Below are 13,498 nucleotides of genomic sequence, written 5' to 3' on the forward strand. Positions count from 1 at the left end.
GTATGAATTCTTGCAAGACATTGATAAACAATTCAATGAAATAGGGGCAAATACAGAGAAATCTGGGCCAAGATACTAAAAACCTTCCTTCCGGCAGTCCTAGGATTTTGGTGCAAATTGTTATGGAACTATTAACTGTACACACCTCTCCACCCTCCCTACAAAGACCTAATGAAAGATTTATCAAATATCCTGTTGAATCAAAATGCATTTTCTCCAAGAAATCGTCCTACACCAGTAAGTCCAACAAAACACCCAAAGCAAGAACAAAAGGAATGCAAATAGTTTTGTGTGATTTTTTTCCTCCAACTGAGCCCCTGGTAGTTCTTGTTATCATTTCTTTCTTATCTAAGTAGTAGAAATTTGTCTATTTAATAGTGAATTGAAAGTATTTCTGGAAATTGACATTGTGCTCACTAATCTATAACTTCCAAATCTCTATTTTTTCCTCTAATGGAACTTTTTAAAAATTGAAGTATAGTTGATATACAATATTACATTGGTTTCAAGTCTACAATAGAGTGATTCAATTTAATACATTATTGAATCCTCACTCCAACTAGTGTAATTACATATCTGTCAACATAGAAAGATGTTACCAAACTATTGACTTTATTCTCTATGCTGTATTTTCATCCCTGTGACTAATTTATATTATGATTGAGATTTTGCGCCTCTTTATCCCCTTCAAGTATTCCACACCCCCAACACCTCCCCCTGCCAATTGGTAACCACCAGTCACTTCTCAGTGTCTATGAGTCAGTCTACTGCTGTTTTGTCATTTTGTTTTGTTTTTAGATTTCGCATTTAAGTGAAATCATATGGTATTTGTCTTTCTCTGCCTGGCTTATTTCACTGAGCATAATACCCTCGAGGTCCTCTAATGAAACTTGAAATATCCTTCAGTTATTAACCTTCTTGCATCTCCTCATTCTCTACAAAGCTAATTGTGAATTGTTATGTAAGCACCCAAACAGGTCTTTTATGGATCTTTAGGTGTAATTATCATTCTGGCATCTAATTCATTCAAAAACAATCCTTGAAGTACTTCTTGCATCAACTAGGACCTCTGGTTTCTTTTGTTGTTGTGGGTTTTTTTCCTTGAATGTATCTTCCTTGACTTTTCTACTTTGAGAACTAAAATCCAAACACAGCGGGAATATCATCTCTGAATGAGTCAAGATTTAGTTGCAAGAAACAGAAAGCATTGTAGATGTTTTAACCAAAAAAGAATTAAGTACAGGGATTCAGTTGCTGGTAGTTTTTGTAAGGGCTGTAGTAGGATTTAGGTTGGCCCTCAGGAATATGTCCTAGAACAACATTGGAGAACCGGCCTGCAAGGGGCGCAGCTGCCCCTACTGCAGACAGGAAGGTGGGGATTCCCGAGGTCTCCCGACCCCCATCTCCCACCTCCACTCCCACCCCGAGCTATTGGTTTCAAGAACACACTGTGTAGCTGCTGTCCAAAAATCAGCATGACATACTGCTGCCATCACTAAGTCACCCTGTGCCTGCTAGATCAGCACCAGCATAGGGCGTTTGCCCTGCTGCCTGCCTCTCCACGCCCTTGCTGTGGGTGACTGAGCCCGACAGCAGCATCGCCCAACCATGCTTGCAGGAAGAGACAGACAATCAGTCAGCGTGAGGTTTTCGTTTGTGTCACTTTCCAACTAGAGCCTAACTGATTGGTCAATTCTAAGTCACTTCCAGAACCCTAGTACAAGGGAGTTGGAGACATGTAGAATTTAACGTTTCTCCCCTCCAGAACAGGAAGACACATTTAGCAGGGTAGAATAGATGTATCCAACCAATTCACAATATCGACTGAAAACTTCTGTGATGCCTTATTAACATCTGGTTCTCTTTGCTGATTTCCCACTTTTGTTCTCCCTCCTTGTGTCTGTCTGTAATCCTTTATAGTGTCTGTCACCTTGCATTATAATTGTGTGTTTCCATGGCTGTCTTCCTCACTAGATTGAGCTTCTTTAAAACAAGAGTCATATCTTAGGTATTTTTCATTGCCAAGGCCCAACACAATGATTCACAGATACTAGGGAAACAGATTTAGGAATGGAAGAAAGTGAGAATAGAATAGCTTCGCAGTGAGACTAACTCAGGTTTTAAACTCCCCTCCAAAACAAGCCACACAAGTGACTTTATTTCTGTAAACTTTAATTTCTTATCTGTAGGATTGTTGTGAGCTTTACATGAGAAAATACATATGAAGTATCTGGCATGCAGATGGGCCTCATTTTATTGTGATCATTATTAATACTAGGGGCAAATAAGTAATTGCAAGTTAATGAGTTACTGAACAGATTTCCCCTTGAGTGATCATTTGCCTTGGCAGCAAGACAGACTTTGAGGAGTTTAGCTTCTTTCCCCTTCTGTATTATTATACTCATTCTATTTCGCTTACTATTCTGAAAAATGCAACTTTAAAAATGCAACTTTAATCATTCTTCGTATTCTTTTCATATTTATGCTGGTTATGAGCAGTATCTTTTTTGACCCCAGTTTTTACAGTTTTATGCTGTGCATTTTCCAAAGTCTACATGAGTTCTTTCAAAATTGTAACCCAGTGGATATTTCCCTTACAGAACCTACTTCTTTTTGATGCTTTATCTCCTTTATTGGGGCAATCTAGAATTAAATTGATTTTAAGATTTATATCCTTCCACCTCCAAAGGACTATTTTCCCCTTGAGAATACTAGGCCATGGAATCATTCCTCCCTTTTGGAAATCTGTTTTACTAAAGCTCAAGTCTTTGCTAATACCAGCCTTGACTATTGCAAAAACTAAAATGAAGTTTCTTTCATTAAAGTGATTTATCCACTCCATGTCACCAGCCACTTTTCCTTATTAGTAAGAATTAAAACGAAACAATCGTATCTCTTTGTTTCCTGAACTTTTTGAGAGATATTATCGAGAAGTCAGAAAAAGTATTTATCAAAAATGCTGCTATTACTATTGGCAGAATCAGACTTCTGGCAGAGATAGTCCCATCTCCAGTTCTGGATCATCACTATATTTTTATTCTGTGTCATTTTTGGAACCTGTTTTTTGGGAGGTATTGAAACTATCCCTTGCCTAACAAGGCCAACTGTAGTTTGTGCCTAGAAAAGTTTCATTGCTATTTTATTTTCACCAAAAAGTTCCCATTGTGGGTTTACTGCATGTCTCAGATTTAAGTTGTGCTTGCTTTCTTTTGCACTGTGGTACTATCCCCATTTCATTTTACTCTTTTTCTTTTAAGCAAGGTAGGACCCCCCCTTAAACACAGTCCATGATCAGCTCCCCATCAAGTCTGAGAAGACATTAGCTTTCCTGTATTATAGTTTTTGAACTATGTTGCTGGCTAGGTAGGCATCTGAGGCCCTAGGTATTGTTACCAAAGGTATCTCATTTTTTTATTATAATACACTGTTGTATTTTAACATAGGTATTGTTATCAAAACGATTATTTTTTATTACAATGTCTTATAATATTATATTATATTATAACATGGGTATTGTTATAAATGTTTTCTCACTTTTCCTTCCAATACTTGTATGCAGGAGATATTGCATTAGTCCCAATTTACTGATGAGGAAACTGAGGAGTAGTGAAGCAAAGCCACATGGCCAGTGAGTGGAAGAGGTGGTCCTTGAGAGCAAATCATTCTGGCTTGAGAGTCTGTGCTTCTCAAGACTTTGACATACTGGCTAACACTGGCTTTTGCTTTGATCACTTTCTCGTAAGTTCTACCAGAGGTACCCCTTCCACTTTCTTTTCTCTTTTCTTACCTGGACCTAAGAAGTTATCTGGGTATCTTCATGTTCCCCTTCCAAATAAATTTCAGGGTGTGGCTCCCCTGATAAGGTAGGGAGATTACTGCCGAGAACTGAATGGTGGGTTACACTCTTTCCCTCACTCAAGTCCATATTTCTGGTATCATAGGGCAGGTCTTTTAAAACAAATCCTTTCTTTTGACACCATCTTTTAAAGCCAGATGTTCACTCCCTGTATGCTCTCTTCTCTTCCAAAGACATCATATTTAAGCAAAAGAAGGTGTATTCACTTTCTATTCCTGCTGTGATGTTACCACAAACTTAGTGGCTAAAAACAACATTGATTTATTATCTTACAGTCAGTCTGTAGGTCAACAGTTTGACATGGATCTTACTGGGATGATATCAAGGCATCCTTAGGGCTGCATATCTTTCTGGAAGCTCTAGAGGAGAAACCATTTCTTTGCTTTTTCCAACTTCTAAACACCATCCAGATTCTTTGGCTTGCAGCCCCCCCTCCTTCCTCTTCAAAGCCAGCACTGTGGCATCTCCCTGACTCTGCTTCCTTTACTGCATCTCTTTTTCTGATCACAGGTGGAAAGGTTCTCTGTTTATAAAGGCTTATGTTATTAGATTAGGCTCACTCACATAATCCAGAAAATCTCCCCATCTCAAGGTCTGTACTCTTACTCACGTCTCCAAAGTCCCTTTTGCCATCTAAAATAACATATTCCCAGGTTCCAGGAATTAGGACCTGAACATCTTTGGGAACATTATTCTGCCTACCACAAAAGACATTATGACATTAGACTTCAAGTTCTTTCAATCTCCAGTTACATCTTTTATTTTAGACTCCATTCTCACAACACTTAATCCGTTCTAGGGAATACTTCCATTTCACTTCTAGTAGTATTACTCATTCTCATATGAATTAGCAAAAGTCAGTTCATATTTTGGGTGTAATAAGTCTTGTCAGGTTCTCCATATTTGAATCTAAGGGAAAATATGTTCTCAGTTGATGATTTCCTAATGATGATGATATCTAGCCTCTTTTGTGACACTTGCAAGAGAAACAATCCTGACCACAATGTCTTTCCTTCCTGGGGTCGTTGGCAGGTGGTTGATGGTTTTGAGGGGAGTGGTGTGGAGGAGAACGAGAGGGAGGATTAATCCTGGGTTCTCTGCTTGTGGCATGGAGAGACTAATAGGGTGGCCCCCATCCAGAGCAGAACACTGGAGGGATGTAGGCATGGGGAAGAAGACTAAGTCAGTGTCAGATAAACTGAATGCCTGGCCTGTGGACACGAATGAGGTCTTACTACCACTAACAATCACATTACATTAGCTCAATGCATAACTATGAAATCTTATCTTCATGCCACATCCCCTTTCTCTAGTATTTCTGGGAGGTGTGTGAGAAAGGTGTGCCTTAAAAAGTCAGACCTACCGGTTTCTGTCGTTCTGCTGTTTGCCTTTGAGCACTGGCAATGCTATTTACCTTGTCTGCTGACATTCAGCATTTCCAGCTGACACTCTGCCCTCACTGTTCCTCTGGGGGAGCAGCTGGACTCCTGAGAGAGCTGGCTTCTAATGCAACCCGAAGCTGTAAAACCCTCAAGTGCTAGAATGGTGCTGACATTCCTTAATTCTTTCCAGAAATGGAGAGAGTGTCCCTTGTCCTCAGTTGGTGCTTCATTTTGTTATTAGGCCTTAAAGCATTGCTTGTGTATCCTGAGTTGCACCAGTTTTCTTAGGAAATTGTTTATTTTGTTTCTTCCTGAGGAGCTCAAAAATCCAGTCTGCAAAACTAGGTAGGGGACAAAATGCCCCTGTGGTCCTTCTCTTGCCTTTTGCCTTTTTATCTTTCCACGGACACAGGCACATACTTCCTTTTTGTTTAACCAGAACTCAACCCTTCTTGTGAATCTGTCTATGGAAAATATATCCACAGATGCATCCGTTGGACCACTATTTCAGATGTATTGAAATGCACTGCGTCTGCTTTCTTTAGCCCTCACGCAGAACTACCCATCACTTTGACATCTTGGTTTCATGGTGTATGTGGGTGATCTAGGTAGAGATGTCCAGTCGCAAGAGAGAAACAAGAATCTAATCCCTAAATATACATATATAACATATGTATATTATATATATATATATTTATACATGGGGATAGAGAATTATCAGAATATTGATGGTGTCTCAGAGTTTAAGAGTAGAAGAGCTCCCAATGGCGAACCAAGAGAATGACTAAAGAACGGACCCTGGAGAATCACGGAGCGAGGAACCCACAATGGAGACTGCAATTCAGGGGCCTCCGAAGGAAGCCTAGAACCAGCAAAGAGCACTGCAGTAAAAGCAAAGGGAGCAGAGAACTTTAAGAAGCAGGAAGTAACAAAACAATGTGGAACTGCAGCAAAGGATTTCAGTAAGAAGGTGACTGGATTTTTTTCATTTTGTGGGGAGGAAAAATGAGAACTTTACTGACAACTTTAACAAAAGCAGTTTTGATAGAATGGTGCTATTGGAAACTAGGTTAGAGTGGGATTCAGGGGTACATGGAAAAAATAAATAAAGAAGATGGGGAAATTATTCTTTCAAGAAGTCTGAACTGGAAAGAAAGAAGGAAAAAAAGAGGATTTTAACTACAGTTGCTTAGAAAACTCATCTTGTGAAACTGGAGGAAAGGGAATAAAAATAGGTAAGGAAGTAAATGTGTGGGTGTGGGTGTAGGAGGGAGTGATAAAGCTCATGATGAATGGCCTCCGTTTCATCATCAAAGACAGGGGCGCGATCATTTACCAAGAGTCAGAGAATTCAGAGATCAAGGTGGTGGGGGGAGGAGTGGAAAGAGAAGAATGGTGAAGATTTCAAATAATTTTAGGACAGGAGAGGATGATAAACAAGTAAAAATATAGATCAGTAGAATTAAAGATCTACATGAGATCAGAAATAAAAAATGGCTCTAAGTAAGGGTGACAATGGGGGTGAGGTGTGAAGGTGATGGGAGGTAAGGATATCAAAAATCAGACTGTTTTCAGGGGGAATTTCACATAAATGCTGGAATTTCCTCGAGTGATGATAGGAGCTGGGGAAGGAGAGGGCTGGAGCCAGGCACTGAAGCCTTGATGCATGTGGAGTAGCCAGGGGATGGGAGGATGAAAAGAAGCATCAAGTATGTGGGATGTAGTAGAATGCCCTGTGCCTACGAGCTGGAGGAATTTGACAGAAGGAGAAAAGAACTAAGTTTCTGGAGTTGCCTGGGGCAGTTGGAAGGACATAAGTTGGTCCTCTGGGGACTGACAAAGTCCCATGGTGTGGGCACAGCAGAAGGGTTCGGGGAGCAGGGCAAAAGTGATATTCACCAGGAGGAGGAAGGTGAGCTGGCCAAGTGGGTTGTGGTGGGGTGGTAGAGGGAATACTTCTCTATTTTTGGGTAGAGAACCATGGTGTACAGTAGTGATGGGAAGGTTTAGATTTAACTGTATCAAAGAATCCCGATTTTGACACAGTTGTTTCTGTGAGGAGAGTTGGCTGGAGGTCCTTGTGGGCACCTGGTTTTATTCTCATGGAGGTTGCCTTTCCACCTGCAAATTCCCCACTGTGGGATGCAGTCACGATCTTCCTCTAGAGGGGGCTTGCTCTGACTGGGGGAAGCAGAGCTGTGGGTCAGTCTCAGGTCATGCATGCATCTTTTATGTCTTATTTTGCCACATACTAATTTTTGATACTAGCTCAACTTTCTTCAGACACCTCAGGATCTTTTTCTTCTTTCTGTTTCATCCTTGAATTATTTCTATCCGTGTGCAAAGGAGTTATGCAACTGACTATTAAACTACAACACAAAGAGGCATTTTTAAAAATACCCTTTCACTTTTACTTAGAAACTGAGCAAGAGTTGGGACCTGCATGTACCTCAGAGACTGGAGGGTGGCTGGGGATCGGTGGTCAGGGAGCATAGCGGAAATCAAAGTGAATGCACGAAGTCTGGGGGACGAAGCACGGTGGGCTGGACACCAGGCAATGGTTAACCACAAACCAGTAGGTGACAGTCATAAAATGATGAGAGGTGTGCATTCTTCCAGCAGTTCTGTCGGAAGGAAGAGGCTCAGACAGTGGGCAGAAGAGCATTCTGTGTCAGCCTCCAGGAGAGCTTGTTTCTGAGACTGTTTATGCAAATCAAGATGCAACTTCCCTGTGGTCCACCCGAGTCCTCAGGGAGACGCGCATTGAGTACCTCACTATAGAGGGTGGCCAGTATTAGTAAAGGGAGAGCCCGCTGGAAATGAAAGGAGACTGATGGAGTTCCTCTCCCTTTTTATACCCTGTTCTGGTCAGTTCATGACCTTTACGCTTTCTACAACTTTTATGTATGTCATTTTACTTTTCTTTGAATATTAACTTCTTTTGGATGGCAAGTCTATCTCTTAATAAATCATTTCCAAAGCACAATATTAAGCTCGAATTTAAGAATCATATCCATTTTTCCCCCTAGGTCTGAGCCAGGCTCTCATCACATTAATGAGACATTTATCCTCATTAATTCTGATTAACTTCTGAAATGGTGTACGTGTGTTACCATAGGCAGGGCAACGGACATACAAGGCAGACACACTGACATCTACACTCTTACCCTTTTTGATTTAGGGAACAATCTGGACAAAAACCTTCATCTCCAACAAAATAAGGTTTTCCTCTATCAATTCACTTAGTGACTGTTTCCAGCTGTCTCTAGCTTTTTAATACAGATTCTCTCCTTATACTTGTTGACTTCTATCTGTATCTCTGTGGAGCACAAGAATCAGAGCCACCACACCCAGTGTGCCACCAGCGTGACATAAACACTCTCATCTGGAAGGTGATTTATGGCTGGAGAGAGGGTTGGGCAAGGAAGAAAAGCGAGATGAGCAGAAGCAGCTAATGAGGCTCATGGTCGGGGAGGAAGCGTCTTGGAGAGTGCCCGGGGGAAATGAGCAGACCTGTGGAGGGAGGGAGGGCAGAGGGATGGCAGCCCCGACTGGTAAATGGCAGCCGGAGAAGCCAGTAACACTCAGAGAGCGCAAGTACACCATGCCAGGAACAGGGGGATTTGGGCAAAGTGAGGGAGGAGAAAAGAGAGAAAAGTGTTGAGTTACCGACTCCTCGTCTTACTGGGAGTGCTAGACTAGGGACCGAGAAAGGGTGCCACTTTTCTTCTTTGGCGCCCTGAGCTGCGTGTAGGCTCAGTCTCTGGCTCTCTCTGCCCTTCTTCCGTTTTCCTGCCCATCCCTTCCCTCTTTTCTCTTTCCTCCCGTTCTCCCCTCCTGCTCCTTCCTTCTGGCCTATTGAAATATCTCCATGTTAAAGTTACTTGATGTCATCACAGCTCCAAACCACCAATTTTTCAATACAGGAAATTATAATTACTTTTAATAAAGGAGAAAGGGAAAGGGAATGTGACTAATATCCAGGGAAAACCAGGCAACAGTCCAAAAAACATTGTGTGTCCAGGAAAGGAGCAGAAGGAATATCCCTCTGTTCACATCTGACATCACCTCATGGAATTTGGATGATTTCTTGGGGCTGAGAACTAATTTTCCAAGATTTTATAAGTCAATAAGAAAGAGTATTTTTGAAATCCTTTCTCCCAAGAGTCTTTGGTTCTGAAGCAAAATCTTTTTCTTTCTTTACTTTTATTCCCCCTTTTTGTTCCACACCAAAGGACACAAAAACAATCTTCTTGGGATCTCTGTTTCCCGAGTTCTCCTTGCCAGTGGATCCTACACGTGGATTAAATAGATGGCACCAACAGTGTGGCTGGGAGGCCGAGCAAGCAAGAGCAGAGGGGCCCTGCTGTCCTGGCTTGTGCTTCTGGTTTGGGACATTTCAGAGTCTGCTGCTTGTCTGCTAGAACAACAACAGTGAAGCGTGATCTATAAAGGAAATTTCCAACGTATGTTGAGGGGGCTGTGATAGGAACATTCTCCTCTTTAGAGTGTAGACCCTGGCCACTATGGGGAGCATCCATCCAGTGAATCCAGGGGGCCACTGTGCTCAGGTTTAGTTGTTTCCTCTTAAAATTGCTCTTCAGTGAGCACACTGAGGCTCTGTCTGCTCGTGGTCAAGTTTAAAGTTTCCCTGATGCCAGAGAGATGAAGGCCTTTGACTATACATGCAAAGAGATCAAATGCTTGTTGCCTTTTTTTATGGGCCACGGGGCATGTGTTTTTAAGAGACCTTTAATTCTGTGCATAAGTGCAAAAGTAATCTTGCCTAGTGCTTTGAAGACCACCAATAAAGGTATTTGGTAAGTATCATAAAGAAGTTGGAGTGGGGGTAGAGTTTCTGTGTATTAAGGGAGTAGAAAGAGAAATATGTATATGCAATTAACATTCTTTGCAGTAGCTACATATAACATGTCTCTTCTTTTCTTGTTTTACTTAGTTCCTTAGCAACTATTCCTCCCTCCCTTTGTAAAAATAATGCCTGAAGCAAGCATTATTGACATAGAGGTTCAACTGACCTTCTTACCACAACAGTGATCATGCAGTGTAATGAAAAGAAGCAGGGACTGATAGTTGGAAAGCCTTCCTCACCATGGCCTGGGGTTAATTCTCAGGGCAAAGAATTAGGAGTATCATTGGATTTGTTTTGAAGAGGAGTGGGGAATTGACTATGATGTCACATGCTGAGTATTCATATAAATATTACAGTGCTAAAAGGTAGGATATTATTTATCTTGGCGTGAACATCCCAAATGTGTATAGTGCCTTTTACTGTTACCTCCACGGCAGCCTGGTCTCTGCCTGTCTGCCTCTCCAAAGCATGATGCTGGCTGGGAGCGTCAGACTCTGAGTAGGGCGAGTTCTCTGTGTTCTGCGTGCCCACCCTTCGGTGTGACATCTCTGCGTGCTCTCCAGGGCATACCTGAGCGTGAAGGAGCTGAAGGAGGCCCTGCAGCCCAACAGCACCCACTTCCTCAATGTCTACTTCGCCAGCTCCGTGCGGGAAGACCTCGCAGGTGCCGCCACCTGGCCTTGGGACAAAGAGGCCACCAGCCACCTGGGTAAGTGAGGTGAAGGCCAAATGTGGTAGAAAAAACAAGGAGGTCCAAAGGGAGTCTGTGAAAATAAATCTGGGGAAAAGAGGAAGAAAGAGAAAAATAAATTTATTCAATGAAGTAGCTGCTTTTGGCTTTTGGGAGACTTTTCCAAAATGTCGTTAGGTAGACACGTACGACATATTAGAGCAAACAGTGGCCAATACTCAGGCTGTTTTTAGACCAGATTTGTACTCTACATGTAAATCAATTGCTGGCATGGAATGAGATCTGCTTAGTCCTGGAGAGCCTCAAGGAGGAAACTACACAAGGTGGCTAGACTGTGAAACCAGAGTTGCAATAATCACTGTGCCAGGAGGCTCGTGGGCTTCTTGCATTGGGCTCCTGAGGTGATCCTGGGAAGTTCAGGATCCTCAGGCAATCCTGGGGCTTGCCTGTTTACCCAGGAGAAGGGGGACACCTTAATAATGAGTGGAACTACTGCACACTTAAGAAAGGTAATTCCTTTTGCAATGTCTTATCATTATTATAAAGGAAATCTTACTGACCAATCAATAGGAGTCATTAAGTCAACTTATATGGATAAGGAATAATTATTCAATATAATTTGTATCTATTACTGGTAGGATTCTACCAGAACTTATTTTAAAACTGAATAATCGTAACTGGGAGGACTCTTAAGTGTTGGATGATTATAGAGACCAGAAACCATTTCATAAATGATTTAAAATTAGTTATGCAAAACCAATTTCTTAGTAATCAAATATGAAGTAGAGAGGAATAAATTGATCACATAATGCTGTATATGTCAAACCCACATGTGATGGGGTCATTATGAAGTAGAGTCCAGAACATATTGAATTAATAATCAAAGAAAATATGAGCACATGTCCAAAGGACACCTAGCATTCTGGATTAGGGAAGGAGGAAGATAAGTAGTAAGTTAGCAATAAAAGAAAAAAAAATATCGTTGCTGTTCAAGAGGAAACCAGACCATGGAAATTACTGGAGTGAATCAGGTTAATATCCAGTAGGGGTATATATCTCAAGCAGAGGAGGAGACAATGAGAAATTAAACATGTGGTGAGCCAAACTGAATGCTTTGCTAGTAGGCTGGGTTTCTTTGGCTCCTTAGTATCTGACACAGTTTTAGGGCTCTGTAGTCCTTTTATCACTAAACTTGGTACTTCCAATTCTCAGTACATGAGAAGTCAGAAATTTGTGAGGTTTATGGTGCTTTCCAGATGAAAGCTAGTGTGGGTCATTTGAGCCTTCATGGTACAGTGGGTGGGCTAGAAGGTCATCCTCCAATAATCTACTCAACAGTGCATTTGAGTGTCTTGAGTTATTCTCATCAAAATAACAGTGGCAGAGGAACATATAACACTGTAAGAAGGTACCTCCAGATGGGGTGCACACCTGACTTAACAATAGTAACATTTTGGTGTCTGTGTGAGGGGATCTTGACAGCAAGATTTACCCAGCAGTGGTTTCCATGAGTCCAAGGTCTTCCACTGGGAACTGAACCTACTTGTTTGAAAAACCTTAAGAAAAGGTTTTAAAAAAAAGTCTTTCTGATCATTATGAAGACAAATATTGGCTTCTTGATATGAATCATTGGGCTGGGAGCAGACCACTAAATGTTTTCTAACATTATTGGAGCTGGGCCATCTACAGAATTCATTTAACTATTGAAAAAATGGATTAAATACCAAAAAATGTAGCTATTTGAAGATAGCAGACAGCAGCCAAGATAACAAGGATTTGAAGGGCCCAAACCCAGTGAAAAAAAAAGGCATTGAAATGAGCTCTATATATAACTCAGTCTTTTTTTGTTTCAGGGAAATTGCCAAATTCTCAGTGAAAGGAATAGGGGCAGAGCAGACAGCAGCAGCCTAGATCTTTCTCAGTCTCACCACTGGGGAGATAAAAATTAGAGGTCAGGCCTTCCAAGGCATCCAAGACTTGAAGGACCAAGCTCTCAGAGAAATAGAAATCACACACAAAAGAATGAGTCTGGTATTCTGCTACAATTTTCTTTTAAGAGTGTTTGCTAATTACTAACCCATGCATTCTCAGGGCCAGTGACCAAGAAAACAAGTATAAAATAACTTCCAGAGATTAAAAACCTAAACAGTGATTTCAGAAGTCTTATAGTAGATGGGAGAAAAAACTGGAGTTGGGGCTCTGTTGAAGAGGAGGGGTTCTGAGATGCCCTGCATATGAAGGCAAACAGAAATATCCTAGTTTATATAAAGCCTAAAATCCAGCCTCAAACACTCTTCAGTTCCTGTTTAGAGGAAGGTCATCTGCCTATATTTAACTGCCTAACAAAATAAAATTGAATATGCTCTAGAGGAAGACAACATTATCAAGAGCCTCTATAAGTTTTCATGCACTATCTTCAGCAATAAGTAAAAAATTACCAGTTACACCGAGAGACAGGACCAAATGATGGTAAACTAAATTTAACAAAGAAGCAAGTAGTTGATCTATAAATACAGACCCCCAGATTATCTAGATATGGGAGTTATTAGATATTGGCTTTAAGGTAATTATGAATAATGTGTTCAAAATTGATAAAAAGAGAGTGTCTTCAGAGAACTAGAATCTATAAAAATAAACAAATGGAAACTTTAGAGCAAAAAATCCAATACCAAAGTAGGAAATAGATGGGCTTTTGAGTA

The 13,498-nt window shown here is 41.1% G+C and overlaps 1 protein-coding gene across 2 annotated transcripts in view; it reads left to right on the forward strand.

The window, feature by feature from the left end:
- The window catches only part of PAPPA2 (pappalysin 2), a 264,631-nt gene that overhangs the window by 79,392 nt on the left and 171,741 nt on the right, over positions 1 to 13,498 (forward strand). For both annotated transcript variants that reach the window (XM_057507904.1, XM_036916746.2), the window contains one exon: positions 10,672 to 10,817. In XM_057507904.1, coding sequence (XP_057363887.1) covers positions 10,672 to 10,817 — 146 coding nt within the window. The remainder of the gene's footprint in view (positions 1 to 10,671; positions 10,818 to 13,498) is intronic.

This window comes from Manis pentadactyla, chromosome 9 (genome assembly GCF_030020395.1).
Source record: "Manis pentadactyla isolate mManPen7 chromosome 9, mManPen7.hap1, whole genome shotgun sequence".
Taxonomy (NCBI): domain Eukaryota; kingdom Metazoa; phylum Chordata; class Mammalia; order Pholidota; family Manidae; genus Manis; species Manis pentadactyla.